Source organism: Miniopterus schreibersii (genome assembly GCF_964146895.1).
Source record: "Miniopterus schreibersii genome assembly, chromosome: 15".
In the NCBI taxonomy this organism is placed as follows: Eukaryota; Metazoa; Chordata; class Mammalia; order Chiroptera; family Miniopteridae; genus Miniopterus; species Miniopterus schreibersii.
This window is the reverse complement of record NC_138115.1, coordinates 23,139,841-23,157,494: the sequence shown is the minus strand read 5'-3', so window position 1 is coordinate 23,157,494 and position 17,654 is coordinate 23,139,841. Positions and strand designations below refer to the sequence as shown.

General features: G+C 44.2%; 1 protein-coding gene across 2 annotated transcripts in view; it reads left to right on the top strand.

Annotated features, from left to right (window-relative positions):
* TMEM40 (transmembrane protein 40) overlaps nt 1-13,512 on the top strand; it is a 35,475-nt gene extending 21,963 nt beyond the window's left edge. For both annotated transcript variants that reach the window (XM_081160058.1, XM_081160059.1), the window contains exons 2-12: nt 1,318-1,395; nt 2,043-2,180; nt 3,731-3,820; nt 4,962-5,015; nt 6,828-6,863; nt 7,239-7,271; nt 7,659-7,706; nt 11,385-11,456; nt 11,540-11,614; nt 12,122-12,184; nt 12,948-13,512. In XM_081160058.1, coding sequence (XP_081016184.1) covers nt 1,326-1,395; nt 2,043-2,180; nt 3,731-3,820; nt 4,962-5,015; nt 6,828-6,863; nt 7,239-7,271; nt 7,659-7,706; nt 11,385-11,456; nt 11,540-11,614; nt 12,122-12,184; nt 12,948-12,967 — 699 coding nt within the window. In that variant the 5' untranslated portion in view covers nt 1,318-1,325 and the 3' untranslated portion in view covers nt 12,968-13,512. The remainder of the gene's footprint in view (nt 1-1,317; nt 1,396-2,042; nt 2,181-3,730; nt 3,821-4,961; nt 5,016-6,827; nt 6,864-7,238; nt 7,272-7,658; nt 7,707-11,384; nt 11,457-11,539; nt 11,615-12,121; nt 12,185-12,947) is intronic.
* Nucleotides 13,513-17,654: the final 4,142 nt, after the last annotated feature.

Here is a 17,654-nt window from a genome sequence, read left to right as displayed (position 1 = left end):
AGCATCTGCCTCCAGGCCTTCTCCAGCTTCCAGAGCTGCAGGTGTTCCTTTCATTCTTTGGCTCCTGGCCTTTTCCTCCATCTTCAAAGCCAGCAGGGTAGCATCTTGCTTCCATCATATGGCCTATTCTTCTGTCCGTCAAAATTTTTTTTAAAAACACTAGATTGTCTAAGCCAGCGGTTCTCAAGTGGGAGTGATCTTTGTCCCCAGGGGACATTCAGCATTCCATTCCCGGGAGCTGGACTCCACGGTGGCCTTTGAGCAGTTTTGTGCCCCAGACCAACGTTTTGGAGTACCTGAAATAGAATATGGGTCTGGAGTCCCATCTGGAGCAAGTCACTTCATTTCTTTGAGTCTCAGTTTTCTCCTCTATAAAATGGGGATAATAAAACTTACTTTGAAGGGTTTTTTTTTGTAAAGGTCAAATGAGACAATCTTTTGGGAAGTTTTTTCTGTCTAGAAACTACAATTCCAGTGTAAGCACTAGTTAATCCCATGTCTTACCTGACTGGTTTGTGATTAGGCTCAGATGGAATTATAGACACATAGCCCTTGGAAAACTGTTAAGTGCTATACTGATATAAGATGGCATGTTACATTTTTAAGTAATGAAAAATTATTGGTTATTTTATTATGACAATAATAATGTTGTTAGAAATTTAGAAAATGCAAAGTAAAAATAAGAAACTGAAAATACACATAATACCACCACCTGGAGAGAACCATGATTTATATTTTGATATAGCTCCAACAATTATTGATTGATGGTCATGTTTGTTTATCTGGATGCCCACCTCTGCCCTCCAACTACCCAACAAATTTATTTTGAAGTCAGTGTCGGACATCATATAATTTTATCATAAATATTTCAATATTTATCTCTAAATTTAAGGATACTTTAAATAAATATAGCCTCGATATAAATATCACATCTGAAAAAATACTAGTGGAGGATGTTCATAATGGGGAAGCTATACATGTATGGAGATAAGAGGTATATGGGAAATCTCTGTACCTTCCACTCAATTTTACTGTGAACTAAAACTGCTCTAAAAACTAAAGTCATTTTTTTAAAACTAGGTAAGTTCTTATATTGTCAAAAAATTATCGTTATTCAAATTATTCAAATTTCCCTAATTGTAATTCTTTTTGGTAAATTGTTCTTCCTATATCTTTTTAAATTGGGTATTATTATTTTCTTATTTGTTTGCCAAGCTCTTTATATATTCAGGATATTAACTACTTGTTATTGATTATTAACTACTTGTGATATTCATTATAAGTGATATTAATTACTTGTTATTGTTATTCCTCCAGGGAAGGCAATGGAGACTTCAGGATCCTCCTCCCAGACTCAAGACCACAGTGGAGTCCACGGAGATACAGACGTAGACAGTACGTTTGCCTTCTCTGATTCTCTGGGCAAAGCCACGTGGGAGGTAGAGCCCAGCAGTGGGTAGAACAGAAGAAGACCCTGCTTACCTCATGTGGCACAATAGTTCAAGTCACAGTGGAAACCTCTAAAGAAGCAGTGATTTTACATAATATAGACACACATATGCGCTTAGTCCAGTCTGTCCTCTAGCACTTTCTAGCTGTGGGAACCCTCAGCTGCTTCCCAAGTCTCTAGGAGTCTCTGGGGGCTTGGGCTGGCACCTAGAAGGTGGGAAAGGTCCTGCATAGCCCCGGAATAGGAGATAAGAAGGTTTAGGGCTTAATCCGATCCCACCTGCCCTGAAATTTACACAGAATCCTAAATTGGCAACTACTTATATAGTCTAGTGGTCTCAGGGCAGGACAGGAGCCTTAGAAGCCCCTCTTTGGGCTCCATATTTAGAGAAAGTTCTGCCTTGGGCCTTCCTAGAACCCCTGGGGCCCCTGAGAGCCTGGGCCTTCTGCCCCTTCCATTGGCTCTAAGGGTTTGGGAAGAGTACCCAGTCCCTCCTGTGTCCCCAAGTCCAGACAGGCCCCTGAGGAGACCTTGGTGGTCTCTGGGGTGGGAGGGTGGGAAACACTCATCCTTGCCTATGTGTTCTTCCCAGTCAGAGAGACAGATTTCCACAAGCAAAACCAGGAGGCCAGGCTCCTTCCTCAAAAACAATATAAGAGAGACAAGTCATCTTCCTCCTCCTCCTCTTCCTCCTCCTCCTCATCATCATCGTCATCCTCCTCTGCCTCAGGTATAGCAAAGATTTAAATATATATATATATATAACCTTATATTATTCAGAAAGCCTTTCTGTGGGAAACCCATCCCCCATAATCTCCCGCCTTGACACGCCAAGTCTATTTTCCCACATTCCCTTCCAGAGCCCGCCTATCCGTACCCATAGCTTGTACACAGTTATATATGATCGTAGGGACAGTTTTGTCCATGGTTAAAAATACTTTGCTGCCTTCTCCTTCGTATTTTGCCCTGTCATTCTGCAATATCTTTGCAGCTGTTCCTCGTGCCTCCGAATCACCCCCCAAGCGGCTGCATCTCCCGTAAAGTAACACCGAGGGTCCCTAGGGGGCACTCTGGTGCCAGAGTCAGTGCCTCTGTCAGTCCAAGCAGCCTGCCGGGTTCAAATCCTTCTTTAGCTAACCTGGGATTCCCTGGTGGTCTTTCTGGGACTGGGGAGCCTAAGGATTGGCTCTGGTCTACTCCTTCTCAACCAGAGCTCCTTATCTGTTGTACATTGTGGACCTGGGTCTGAGATTTTATGTGATGAAAGAAATCTCAGACCTGGGTCTGAGATTTTATGTGATGAAAGAAAACTTTTAAAAGTGCTTGCAAGTCCTAACACTCTAGCCTCATGTCCTCATGTTGCAAATGATGAGACTGAGGGTCAAGGCCACAAAATCTATGCTTATTTCAGCAGACAGAAGAGAGAGAATGGTTAGTGGGTCCAGTGGGTTTGTGTGTAGCCAGTCTCCTCATGGGACTGGAAAGGAAACCACCCCCCTTATTAAAAAGTATACAGACCCACCCACTTCAAGGTTTAGCTCTGGAAGAAGGGCTTCCAGGTGCAGGGGGACTCTTGCAGGGGGACTCTGTCCCTTTGTTTCTCCTCCCTGGTAGGAAGGGATATTCTGTTTTCTGATTCTGTTGCCCCTTAGGGGGTGCTGCTCCCACACTAATGTTGTTCCTCAAATGTGGCCATAAAGCACTTCCCTCCTGTCTCCACAGCACACGTGGGACTGGCTGTGGTTAGCAAAGCTGAACGCTAAGAGAAAGCAACAGGCAAATAAACGCAGAAGCACAGAGCCAGACTGATATTCAGGATCCTGGTGTCTGATCCACAATGACTGGCCTGTTGCTGGAACTGAGACCATGCCCATTTTTCCAGCTTAGATGGTGACCTCAAGGCCCCAAACCCGGTGTCTCACTGCAGCCCCAAGTCTTCCTCCACATGCAGGACCCTAACTGATAGTCCAGCACCCAGCACTGCTCTCCCTACATCTTTTCTTAATATATCCTGTTATTTTTTAATTAAATTTTTTTTTATTGTGAAAGATTACTCATAGGCACATTGTACAAAATGTGAAACATATAAACATATAGAAAGAAGAAAAAAATCATCCTTTGTTCTGTCACCCAGAGTTAACTGCTAAACATGTACTAGTATATTTCCCCCAGACCACACTCCTCACGAAAACTAAATTCTGAGAATGAACAGCAGAACAAGGGCATTCCAGGCTCATTTCAGTCTGAGGTTCTCCTACAGCTTGTATTTGTTCCCTGCAGAGAGCAGTGATGAGGATCAGCACCCCAGAGAAACCCGAAAACATCGGCAGAGCCAGGGGGCTGGACATCCCCACAGGGGCGGCTCACGCGGTAGGCAATAGGCCTTACCATTTCTCCTTCCCCACTCAGCTCACTGTTGAGTTTCTCACTGGGCCTCAACATGTCTGTGCGAAGATGTCCTTCGAAGCATTGTTTGTAGTAAGACAACAATGGAAAACAATCTAATGTCCGAAAACTACAAAACAGGTCAATGATGCCACACTCTGTCTTGGTTAGAGCTCCCTTCTTTATGTCTCTCTGAAGTGAAAAAGAAAGATGTCAAATCATATAATCAGTTTGATCTCATAACGCACTTGTCGAAATTCACACATATGTGGCTATAAACAAGACTGAAAGGAAAAATATCCAAATGTTAATAGTGGTTATCTCTGGATAGTTAAATTATGAGTGATTTTTATTTTTATTTCCAAACTGCTCTATACTACAAATATTTTACAATGAGCATGCTTTATTTTTAACAACAGAGAGAATTTTTTTGCAGAAAAAAAAGGAAAATAAATTTCAGCTCAAGTGGATCATGGGAAGAAAAGAACATGAGAAAAAGAGCCTGGATTAATGCCTAGTACAAGTCCTGGAACACCTAAGTTGTTTAATAAATGCTGCCCATGAAGCTGGAGTTGAACTCTGGGTTCTGTTTCTGGAAATAAAGATGATTAGGATTGCAGGCCTTAGCGACAGACCTGGGTTTGAACCCTGGACTTGTCATTTCCTGACTACGTGAACTTCAGGAAATAATTTAACTTTGTAAGCTTCAGTTTCCTTATCTGTAAAATGGGGGAGGGGGGAGACTAATACCTCCTTCATAGGATTTCCATGAGGATCAAATGAAATACTAAATATAAAATACTTCATACAGTGTTGGTACATAGTAAGCGCTCAATAAATAGCAACTTTTATCATTGACTTTGAACAAGGCCCAGGTCCTCTCAAACCCCTAATTCTTTCTTAGTAAACTGAACAGGGTCACCTCTGGGTGTGTTGGGGAAGGAGGGAGTAGGACAGAATAAAGGGGAAACACTTGTAAGGCTGTCTTGCCTCTTAAAGATCACTCAGCTTATCCCCAGCACAAGAACTGTGTGACTTTTTATGGCTTCATGCAGGTGGGAGATGAAAGCTGCCCTGGGATGCTGCTCCTTGGAAGAAATGACTAATGGGGTTTGTCTCCACCCAGGTGCTGAGCACGGGAAGCCTGACGCTTTGAAGGATGAGCTTCAACTCTATGAAGGTAATTGATTGTCCAGTGACTTTGGAGAAAACAGAATTAGACAAAGGACAGGGGGCCTAGGGGTTTGTTGGGCAGAAACGAGATCATAAGTGTGTTTGTTGAGCTAAAAGTCATGGGCAGATACAGGAAATATGGCAAAGTGAGTGGTTATAACGTTGGCAGTTGGGGATGGGGGCAAGCATTCTGCACCATGGTGGAACTGTCCTGGGTTCTCTTCTAACCTGTAACCTTGACTTGACCGGTTCCCCAACCCTTGTGGGCCTCAGCTTCCCAAACAACAAAATGAGACATGATCAGTACCTGCTCTCCTGGAATACTTGGCTGTTTAAGCCTGCAAGAGAAAATTAAGAATCTGATCTCTACAAGACTCATATTATGGAATAATTGTCTCCAAGCATCATGATTATTACAGCAAGATCGAAATACTATGGCCCTTTGCTTCATAGCGCTCTGATGAAATGGGGGAATTTATAGGAATGAACCAGTTTGCCAAAAAGCCTGAGTAATGCACATGGCCAGATAAGAAAACCTCTTTAACTCTGTTTCATCCAACATTTCCATAATCTACTTAGTGTCCTAATTCTTGATAATGACCCAAGAAAAACATCGGGAAATGTTTATGTATATTTGAAGAAATGTAAATGAAATATTTTGATGTTCTGCAGCAAGATATTACCAATGGCTGTTTCCAGGTGGTAGCAGTGTGGGTAATCTGTGTGCTTATTAGCCCTAAGGACAGAAGAGCATACTGAATGCTTATTGTCATGTGCCCAGGGTGCCCTCTTCTGGTGTCCTGGGGCTAACTTAAAAGACTAGAAGTATACAGGAGTGGGGGCTCCTGGTGGTGGTGGTTGTAGTGGAGGTGGTTACAAGGGGTCCTACTTGCCCTTGAGGCGAGGAAGGTGATGGACTAAGAGAGAGGTCACCAGAAACTAGAATAGGCACCAGGGACTAGAAGGTGAATGGGGTGTGAAGGTCTCCCCAGACCAGATTAACGGTAAGGCTGCAACGCGGGGCAGGTATATAGGACTCGGGTCACCCAGGCAAGGGGCTTGACACTCAGGGTGGGGGGTTGGGGCTCCCATGTACAACCCAGCGTGGCTCCCAGGAGTTCAGGGCCTGGTGGGGCTGGGGCTTTGTGGTTAGGTGTCATCACTGGGATCTAGATAGTCATGAACAGGCATAGATTGTAAATTGGTGACCCATGTGTCCGCAGATGTGTTTTATCTAGCTCATAGAGTGTCTTTATTTTTCTTTTATTTTTCTACACACCCTTGTGTCGAGGGCTGGCTTTCAATAGATCGCAGAGAGGGAGCTGCTCTGCTGGGTACAAAGCTCACAGAGTGCTTTTAAAAATTATTATTAATACATTTCATCAATTCTACAACTCACACTTTTTCACATTTGGACATATCTGAAATCAGAGTGCATCATTAAATTACTGGTAACTTACAATGATAGTTGGCAGTGGTTTTCCTTACATAGTAACATATAAAAAAATGTGATGTCTCACAAACTCTCTGATTTGCTAAAATACAAGAGTTGACAACCTTTTTTATAATCAAGAAGTTTCTGTAAAAACCTGGATTTCTGGCTTCTCCTGGGAAATTGCAAGACCTGTAACACTGGGCAGGCATTCCCACAGCAGTTTTAGTGGCCTGTGGGTGGTAACTGCTCCTTTAGATGGAATAGGAGCCCTCCAGCTTGTTCCAGTCCCCACTTGACCCAATCAGATCAAATGGAAAGTCTCTGAGTGAGGGAATTATCCCAGAGGGTAATGGATCTGTGATCACTGATTTTCCTTCTGCTCAGGTGTCCCTGGGGAGGTGGTGCCTTCTGGAGAATCAGGTGAGTACCCATTTTGGGGAGAGAGTTTGTCAGTGCTGATGTTGAATGAGGTCTGGGCATCACCAGCTGTTATCAGGGTTCATGCCTGTGAGATGGGGGCTCCACGTCCAGTTGAGAGCCTGGGGCTCTGACCTGGGCTCAGCAAGCAGGCAGGGCTGGCTGTGGCATGAGGCAGGGAGTCGGTGGAGATTAGAAAGGGGGTCCGGGAAAGAGGCAGAGATTATAACCAGCCATAGAGAGACAGAAAGAGCTCCTGGGGACTGGGCAATTTGACAGGAGAATTTTCATAGGTCACCTATGGCCTCCCCCAGTGTGCAAACAGCTGTTAAGGACCCAGGCTGACCTGGGGACTAATGCTGAGTTTCTAATTTCCAGGAATCCGAAGGAGAGGCTCAGACCCAGCAAGTGGTAAATACTGAAGCTGCAAGAAGAGAGCTGAAGGCGGCCTGAATTCCAGGGGGGTGGGATAGGATCATAGCCATCCTGGGAGGGTGGGTCAGTCCCAGCAAGGATGCTATCACCAGACAGAGTGTCACTGTGATTTAGGAAGGGGACTTCCAACCTCAGGGGAAATGGAACAGAGCACAGACTCAGGCTTGTAGAGGGAGGAGGGGGCCAGTGGGGGTCCAAAGACAGCCATCCCCACCTTCACAGCTTGGCCCTGATGGGTCTTGCAGGAGATGTCCTCTCACTCAGGAAAAAGAACCCAGGACAGCCATTCTCAGTGAGACAGGGAAGAGAAAATCCCACCTGCCATCCTGTGTCAAAGTTAAACACTAATTTCTTGTCCCTAAGGAGAAATGGAGGCCTCTCAGTTAAGAAGACTGAATATAAAGAAAGATGGTAAGGAAATTAATGTTCCAAAGCTGCTTCTACTTCTCTTGTCCAGATTTCTATGGGTAGAAAGTTAGCTGGTGGCCTAGAACAATAGTAATCATAGCCCATCCCTGTCGTATGCCCTGAAGTTTGCAAAGTACCCAGCTTAAAATCACCTCCAGAAGGTGATACAATGATTTCCATTTTGCAGATATGGAAACTGAGGCTCAAGAATAAGGAGTGGTCTCATAATTAGTGAGTGGAATGACTTAAGCTTGCACCCTGGTCTTAAGCTCTTTCTTCTGTACGTGGAGTTACTAGGATGATAAATGCCCTCCAGGCCTTGTGGGCAGGATAGGGAGCTAGACATGGCTGGGCTGCGGAAGCTGTGAGTTAGGGTTAGTCTAGACTAGAGAATGGGCGATGAGAACCAGAGGGACCTCCTCCACTCCGGGCCTGGAATTTGTGGGAGCTTCATGGAGGAGAAGGGTGGAAGGGGAAACCATGATTTTTGATTAAATAAATAGCAGTTGTTCTAGAAACATTTTAATTGTTGTAAAAGCCTACCTTCAGGGGGTGGACACCTGGTCCTTGCCCCCTACTCTGCCTCTGTCCAGAGAGATGGCCAGTGCATGCTGTTTAATTTTCCTGGGCTAGAAAACAAGCCTTGTTAGACTAAAACTGGGATTCTCAAAGTGCAGACCATGTCTGAGTTGCTTCAGGACAGGCACTATACCCCAAAGTGAAAAGGTGAGTCCCCTCTCCACTCTCTCTTTTAGAGCATGGTCACAGTTTGGGGACCCCATGCCTCTAACGCTGCTGTGACCCTTGCTCATGGCCCTTCAGACACAGAGAGCAGTCTCTCCCTGTGTGCAGAGCCTTCTGCAGGCAGCTGGCCAGCTAGAACTTCATCACCTTGCTTTGTATGCCGGGAGTGTGTGTGTGCGCGCGCGTGTGTGTGTGTCCCACACTCAGCAAAATCTGGCAACTGGGGCATTTTGAACTGTCTGTTCAAAGAACTGTTCTACAAAACGAAGTATTACCATTGGCCTTATGCGTATTCCAACATTATTTATGAAACAATAACTATAGTTCTTATAAATGAAAACTACTGCTGTTTTGCTATTTAGAGCAGCAAAGCTTTTAAGTATATTTGGTAACACTTATGTTTAAGTTTAAGATGCCCCTGACTTTCTGAATGAAATTTAGTTTATTTTTTAAGTTGAGATATGATTGACATACAACATTATATTAGTTTCAAATGTACAACATAATGATTCAATCTTTGTATACATTGTGATGTGGTCACCACAATAAGTCTAGTTGACATCTGTCGCCATACATAGTTACAAATTCGTGTGTGTGTGATGGGAGAAGTTTTCATTAAGACAGGGGGATCCTCGCTTTCCATTTACTGCCAGAACATAAGTTTTTCTTTTAATGTAAATCTATTTAGCTGAAAAAGGAATCTGTTTAAAGAGAAATCTTAAGTAAATATTAGAGTACAGATGGTCCTTGGATTAGCATGAAATTGTGAAGATGGGAAGCAGTGGTACATAGAAAGAGCAAAAACCACAAAGGTGATGTGTGAATGGCTGAAATTTGAGAAAAACCAGACAAGAATGATCCTCCAGGTCCCTCCAGGCTCAAACAAAACCCTGGAGTCCTTCTCCTGTCCTATCTCTTCAGCCTCCAAAACTTCTAGTTCCTAATAGCCCCTCCACTCACCTGGCTGAGCCAACCTGTCACTATTCTGGGCCCGGGCCTTGGTCTTACCTCCTTTCCTTGTGTCATGCTGTCCCTCCCAAGTAGCATGTGCATGTACACACATGTCCTTCCCGCTCATTCAAGTCCCACTGCCTTGGCAATCTTTAAGGTTCAGCTCAAACTCTCTTTCACCCACGAAGCCCTCCTGGACTGCCCCAGCCCCAGCCATGGTGACCCCTGAATTTTTATGACATCTTAACAACTGCATAATATTTCACAGTGTGGGTACATTATTATGTACTTATTCCCCACTGGATAGACATTTTTCTGATTTTTTAAGCCATCCTACCCATCCAGTCCTCTATTTCATCTTGCATTTTGTTGATCTCTCTCTCTCAAACACTTATATTTTTTAAATATTCTTAAGAAAACGGAAAATAAGAAAGAATTTCTCTGTTAAGAACTCATTTTTTGTTTCTGAAAGAAAAGAGTCCACTTCACCCCAGGTTTTCACACCTCTGAAGAGAGCTAAGCCTCATGCTTTCTTAAACTTTAAGTCCATTTCTGCATAATGTACTTTTTTTTCCCTAAAGGGTAAACTGATTTCAGAGCCAAGAAAGTCCTAGAAATGCTCGTTTTAATTTCTACCCAGGAAAACAAAACCAGAAATACCCTTTTCCTCTTCCATTCATTTGCCTTCAGAATGCCCCTTGCCAGCTGTGGTATGAAGTATCACAATGCCTTTTACCATTTACAAAGCACTTTCCCACACAAGATCCCCATCCATCCTCTCAGTGGCATTGAGATTGCTCTCCTCAATGTATCAGTGAGAACACTGAGGTTCAGAAGGGTCAGGACACTTGTCCAAAACTTCACAGCACATCGGTGGCTAAACTGGACTAAACTAAGACACATTCCTGGCAGCTTCAACACCCACTCAGGAAGCCTGCCTCATTCCCGGGAACAGTCTCTAACTTGTCCTTTTTTTTCTTTTTCTTTCTTTCTTCTTGGAAACCTTTATTTACATCTCTTCTAATCACAGCCCCTTGAGTGGGTCAAAGCCCCTGTGTCCTCCCCCTTGATGACTCACACAGTGCCTGGCAAAGCGCAGGGGGGCCTCTTTCACAGACTGCCCCTGAATTCCTGCCCCAGGCACAGGCCCAGCCTCTCCACTCCTGTCTCTATCTCTGTTTAACTACATTCTGTTAAGAACATTCCACACTTGCAGTTCCACTTCTGGGCACCGGGCCCACAGAATGCACCGAGGTTCATGTACAGTGATGTTTGGTACAACATCAGTAATAACAACAAACATCTGATGTCAATAAATTCATCCGTGGGGGACTAGTTAAAAAAACTAGGATAACTTTCTACCATGGAACACTATACAGCCATCAAAAAGTGCAGGGCAGATCTATATATGCTCTGAAATGGAAAGATGGCCCTGATCTAGCAACAAGAGGGACAAAGCAAATTATAGAGTAGCAAGTGTACAAATTGGTCCTGCTTTTGTTTTTGAAAATATGCATGTACCTATATGTACCTGGAAAAGTTTTGCCAATCACCATTCAATTTTAAGGAGTGGGATTAGGGAGGGAGAACGGGGCAATGTGAAACTTTTAAACTTGATGCATTTGCATTTTTTTACAATTACCTTTAACATTCATTCCACAAATAAAGTATCGGCGGCAGCTCTGCATGCCCGATGATGCTTCAGTCCACGGGCAAAATCTCCACCCACCGCCCTACTGAGGGAGACGGAGAATAAACACAGAGATGGAAATATAACCAGTTGAGTGGTGATCAGTGTTAGAAAAATAATAAAGTGAGATAAAGGCTGGAAAGGGTGGGGTTTGGCGCGCTGTTTTAGTTGGGCTGGTCAGGAGAAGCATCTCTGAATAAAAGCTCCGTTTCAGCAGAACAGGAATACTTTTAGTAATTAGACAAGGAGGGAGAAAGAAGTAAAAAGTGAATTCCCCACCTCCTCTGCCTTCACAGACGAGTTTTTCCACTTTGTCATCCTCTGCTTTGCAATCGGGGCCTTGCTGGTGTGTTATCACTATTACGCAGGTGAGTGGGGGCTGGGGAACAGGGGCTGGGCGCGGGGCTTCAGGCCCACAGCCTAACCACTCGCTCCCTGGCTGCCCTTGCAGAATGGTTCATGTCCCTTGGGGTTGGCCTGCTCACCTTCGCCTCCCTGGAGACTGTTGGCATCTACTTCGGTCTGGGTAAGCACCCCCCACACACACACCCCACCCACGCTCAGAGGTTGGTGGCTGGACCAGCCACAGATGCTTGCCAAGGGCCAGAAAGCCATGACCTAAACACTTTTTAAAGATTTCCTTATGCTCCTGTTTTCTTCCTGACCACGTTCAAGGTCAACGGGAGGTCTTTGGCAAAACTCTGTGGAAAAAATGGGCAGCTCTGTAAAAATGCAACAAAAACAGCTGAAAGTGGCAAACAAACAGAATTAGGCAGATACTGAAAACAAGTTAGTTCATGGGGTTGGGTGCTGCATTCTCCGTTTCCTGGCGCTGTTTTGCTGTTCGTGGCTGTTGTTTTAAATAACAGCTCCAGTACTATTATCTAAGCTTAACCTGCTGCCTGAAATTCCACCGTTAGAGCCTTGTTTGTGTGGGTTAAGCCGTGGTCCAAGTGTGGGCGGGAGGAGGTCTGACCCCGGATCCCTTGAGGAGGCCCAAAGCTCAGTCACCTTTCTCTTTTTGCCTGGGCAGTGTACCGGATCCACAGCGTCCTGCAAGGCTTCATCCCCCTCTTTCAGAAGCTCAGGCTGATAGGTAACTTTTACATTCTTCCTAAATTCACTTTCTCTCGCGATCAGGATCTTCTCTTGCCAGTGAGGCTTAGCATATAGAAAAGAGCACAGGACCTGGAGTTGGGGCCTGGGTTCAATTCCTGACTCTTCCAATTTACCAGTTCTGGGGCCCTCGAGCATCTTTTAGCCTCAGTTTCCTCAACTGAAAAATGGGTGTAATAACACCTACTGCACCAAGGATGTTGTGAAAATCATGTGAGGAATGGGTGCAGAAGTCCCTAAGTGTGACACACAGTAGAAAAGAGAAGAGAATCTGGGTGTTCTGTCATAGAACTTTACATTTCCCTAAACTCTATCTTCTCCATGATTTTATTTGCCTGATAGCACTGGGGGTGGAGGTGGGCTTTACTTATTTTGCACTTGTCTGATGAAACTGAGGCTCAGAGAGGTAAAGTGACTTGCCCAGGGTCACACAGCTAGAGTGGTTGGACTGAGCTGAAGGAGATCCTCTTTTATGACCAGCAGCTCTGTACCTACCACTAAGTCTCAAAACTCAGAGACCAGGGGGCTGTGTGTCTCTGGGCTGGGGATTTCCATTTCCTTTAAGACATTTAATTCATAACGGGGAAATTGGTTGCAATGGCTGTGGATCATTGAGACCCGTGGCTTCTGGGGTAAGTAGATTATTCCAGCTGTGAGGGGTTTTTAAGCATCTGGGGTGATGGTGGGAATGAGGCCTGGCTGCCTTCAGAATCTCATGCCATCCTTTGGGCTTTTCCTCCCAGGGTTCAGGAAGACTGACTGAGGCCAGTGCCAGGCGGGCAACCAGGCCAAGCAAGCCCCAGCGTGACCACCATGGCATCCCCTGAGCACAGAGCGACGTTCTGGGAGACACGCAGGCAGGCCAGGCTAAAGCAATAAATAGAGCCCTTTTCCTTCCATGTGGTCTGAACGTTGGCACTAGACCTGGCAGTGGTACCATTTGGGCAGCGCTGGCATGCAATCCAGCTGCCAGGATGGAAGGCAGAGGGAGGGTGCGGGAACTGAGCACTTCGTGGCTCCTGGATCAGCAGGAAGATTCTGGGACATCACTGCTCTCAGGAGGCAGTAGGATTGGGCCCTGCAAGCTGTAATCCGTCTGGACTCCTGGTTTCTCTACACAGCCATCCCAGGACAGACATATAGTCCACTGTCCTGAGACAGGGAACCACCGTGTCAGGCCCACTGGGTGAACCTGATGTGGGTGAGACATGGGAGACTAAACCACAGCATCTGGGCTCCATCACCCGATGCCAGCCTTGCGGCCCCGGACTCTATCAAGCTTCAAATAAAGGTTTTCTTCCTTGTACTAAAAAGGTCCATGAATATTCCTTTAGGTTTCCTGAGTGCAAGAATACATATGGGGACTTCTGCAGCCCCATCTATCAGGATAAAGGATAAAAGGGAATAAATATAAAGTAAAGCCTCTCATTTTAGGTCCAAGACTTCAACTGCATGGGTTTGGAATGGGAGACAGGGTTTTGCAAACATTTTTATGAAAAAGATCTGGGGACTGTTAGGTACTCTCAGCTCAACAAATATTATGAAAGTGAGATAAGAGCACAAAACAAAGTCCATTGTAAACTTTGGTTGAATTAATGGAGGTACAGAGTCTGGATTGAAGGCAGTGATAGTAGGTCCTCCTTTACACAGCCAGGCCACACCAAAATCATATGTTCAGTTCTAGGCTCATAGATGAAGAACAACAGTGACAAACTGAGAACACACAGAAGAGACCAGAGTGGGAATATAAAGAATGATCAGAGAAACAAGAACTCTTCAGCTTGCATAAGAGAAAAGCGGGAGCCGTCATGGAGCTCACAGACTCTGGAGGACACTTTCCCAGGTGGTTATGATGTTCTCAGTAAACTCACACGCATTATCTGGTTTAGTTCTCACAGCTGCTTTGAGATGTGTGAATCATCCCCATTTTGCAGCTGGAAAAACAGAGGCTCAAAGAGGTTTCAAAACTTGCTCAAGTTCCCACAGGAAATAAGTTGTCAGAGCTGCCAGTTTTTCCCAGTCATTCCCAGACCTTGGGATTCTCAGTTATAGAATATTCTTTAAAAGTGAGAGAAAGAGGGCTGTCTGCTCTTTACTGTGCCAATTGAGAACAATAAAAACAACACAAAACATCAACTCTCAGCACCATTTTATTAAAGAAAGGATGCTTTTACATCAGAAGCAGGGAAATGATCATCAGAAACAAAATGGGATTTAAAGTGAATAAACTAAGCTTTATGAAAATCTAAGCTTTATGAAAAACTAAGCTTTCCTCAAATCACTGTGGTCTGGTTAAAAATGTGTCTTTTGGAAACCACGAGACTAGAGAATTTACATTCTCTTGTTTCTGGGATTTTCCAGCTCAGCTTACACCCCTCAAGTGATGAAAGCCTCACTACTTCCCAAAGCAACTCCTACTACAAGAATTTTCTACCCTTGTTCCAAGATACCTCTGTCAATGAAGCTTAGGGCATTCTTTCAGAAAAACAGTGACCTAAGAGTAGGGAACATTCTTGATAGTCACAGCTGTATTGTCTCAAACTCAGCTCTCAGCTTGGCCTTGACATCCATGCCTGTGACACAGTCCTCCAACCGTGTTCCTCTTCTTCAAGATTGTTTTGGTTGTCCTGGGTCCCTGCATTTTCATACAAGCTTTAGGATCCGCTTATCAACTTCTGCGAAGAAGCTAATGGGAATGTTGATGGGATTGCATCTTTTACAGTTTCATTAGGAAAAAAATTGTCCCAAATCTCAGCACCCCAAATCAATCACAGTTAATATGTTGGTTGTTTTCTCTGAGTCTTTTTAGTGCGTGAGTCCATTTATTTTTATTTTGGGTCCTTTTTCTTCCACCTAGAATAAGTATCTTTCCACTACTACATACTCTCCATAAGCATCATTCCCAGCCGCTCTGTATTTCATGCTTTACATAATAATCCTTCTATATTTAAGAAGTAATATAAGTCACTAACGTTGTTCAGTACTTCTCACATGCTGGGTGTGGAGCTAAGCACTTTGCACACATCATGTCATTTAATTCTCGTTGAAACCCTGTGAAGTAGTATCTGTCATGATCCCCATGTTACAGAGGAGAAAACTAAGACAAGAATTGTTAGTTTCTGAGGTTTTGCTTTCAAGCAATTGTGTGTCACTTACTTTCATCTAAAGGGAGCCTGGAGTGCACAGATCAGATATTTATCAAATGCCTTCTATAAATAGAAGGCAAAGGGTCATTATAGAAATATGAACTTGCTGACTTAAGGACAGTGTGGTTAGCCCTCCCTGTCCCAGCCTCAGTTCCCCATCTGTACAGTGGAGAGTCACAATAGTGCCTACCTCACAGTGCTGTAGAGAGGATTCATGAGATAATCCTCTAATACAGTCTCTGGCACATAGTAGATGCTACGTAAGCAAGAGTTACTAGATTAGAGCAGAGGCACACATCAGGTGCCTTACTGTCGAGGAGGGAAAGTCAGCCAGATGTAGAATAATGGGGAGTGGGGGTCAGGGGACCAGGAGAACTGAAGTCTGACCAAAGAGGGCTGCTGCTATCCAGTGTTGCCAGGCAGGAGCACCAGCCAGAGTTAGCCAGGAAAACAGAGCCACACTAGGTATTTTAACAGAAAGATCTAATATAGGGGATGCATTCAATAGGTACACGAAGACTGAAAAGGCAAAGGGGCCCACTGAGGTATCATAGAGCCTCACAGAGGAAAGCAGTTACCACTTAGGGCTGGGGGAACAAAAGAAAGAGGTTAGAACCAAGAACAGGGCCCTGCAGAACTGGGATCCAGACCTCTGAGGAGGGGGGACTGCCTGTGGGTGCTGGTGTCCCTGAGAGGGGGCCTGATGAGGCTGGTGCTAGGAGTGTAGGACCGGTTGTGTCAGACCTTCAGTTTCTCAAAAGAAGTATTAAGCCCAGATACTTTTATGTTGGCAACTAATTTTTTAAAATTTCAAATTATACTATAGAGAACAGTATAGTGGTTCTTCAAAAAATTAAAAATAGAATTACATATGATCCAGCAAGTCTACCTTTGGATATAGACCTTGAAGAATTGAAAGCAGGAATTCAAAGAAATGTTTGCACACCTGTGTTCATAATAGCTTGATTCACAAAGGCCAAAACATGAAAGCAACCCAAGTGTCCACTGATGAATGAATAGATAAACGATATGTGGTCTATATACACAATGGAATATTATTCCACCTTAAAAAGAGAGAAAACCTCTGACACATGCTACCACATGGATGAACCTGGAGGACATTATGCTAAATAAAATAAGCCAATCATAAAAGGATAAATACTGTATGATTCCACTTATATGAGGTCCCTAGAGCAGATTCCTAGAAACAAAGTAGAATGGTGGTTGCTAGGGGCTGGGGGGAGAAGGGAATGGAGAGTTCATGTTTAATGGGTACAAAATTTTAGTTGGGATGAAAAAGTTCTGGAGATGGGTGGTGGTGATGTTTGTACAACAATGTGAAAGTGCTTAATACCATTGAACTGGAGACTTAAGAACAGTTAAGATGGTATATTTTACATTATGTGTATTTTACCACAATTAAAAATATATTTCAGCTTACATGTGGAATCTAAAGAACTTAATAAACTGATGAACAGAATAGATTCAATGACATGGAAGCATAGATCAGACTGACGAATGTCAGAGGGATGGAGGAGGGTGGGTGGGTGGAGGGAGAGAGAGTAACCAAAGAATTTATATGCATATATGCACAACCCAAGGAGACAGACAATGGTGGGGAGAGGAACGGGAGGGGGATGGGACGGGGTGGAACGGGTCATTGGGGAGAAAAAGGGACATCTGTAATATTTTAAACAACAATAAAATTAAATATATATATATATATATATATATATATATATATATATATATATATATATTTCAGCCCTGGCCTGTGTGGCTCAGTGGATAGAGCATCTGCCCAAGCACCAAAGTGTCAAAAGTTCGAGTCCTGGTCAAGGGCATGTACCTGGGTTGCAGGGTTGATCCCCAGCCCTGGTCTGGAAGCATTTGGGAGGCAACCAACTCCCAATCTCTCCCTCCTTCCCTCTGTCTCTCTCTCTGTTTCTCTCTCCCCCCCTCTCTCTCCCTTCTACTTTCTCTTAAAAGATCAATGGAAAAAATATCCTCCACTGAGGATTAACCAAAGAAATAACTTTCAGATTATTTGTGGTCAAACAAAACTGGATGCGGCCTGCAGGCCCTCAGCTTAGGGTGCACGGGGGGCTCTCTGTAGTGTTAAGTTGAGATGGGTGCTGAAGGAGATACAGAGAAGGGTAGAGAAAACAGGAGAAAAAAAAAAAAAAAAGGACTCAACCTTTTCTGTTCCACTTTCCAATTTTTGGCAGCCTGACTGCATTGCGGGGACATGAATTCAATCCCAGTTCTGCTGCTGGTAATCTTGGCCTCTCTGGGCCCCAGTTG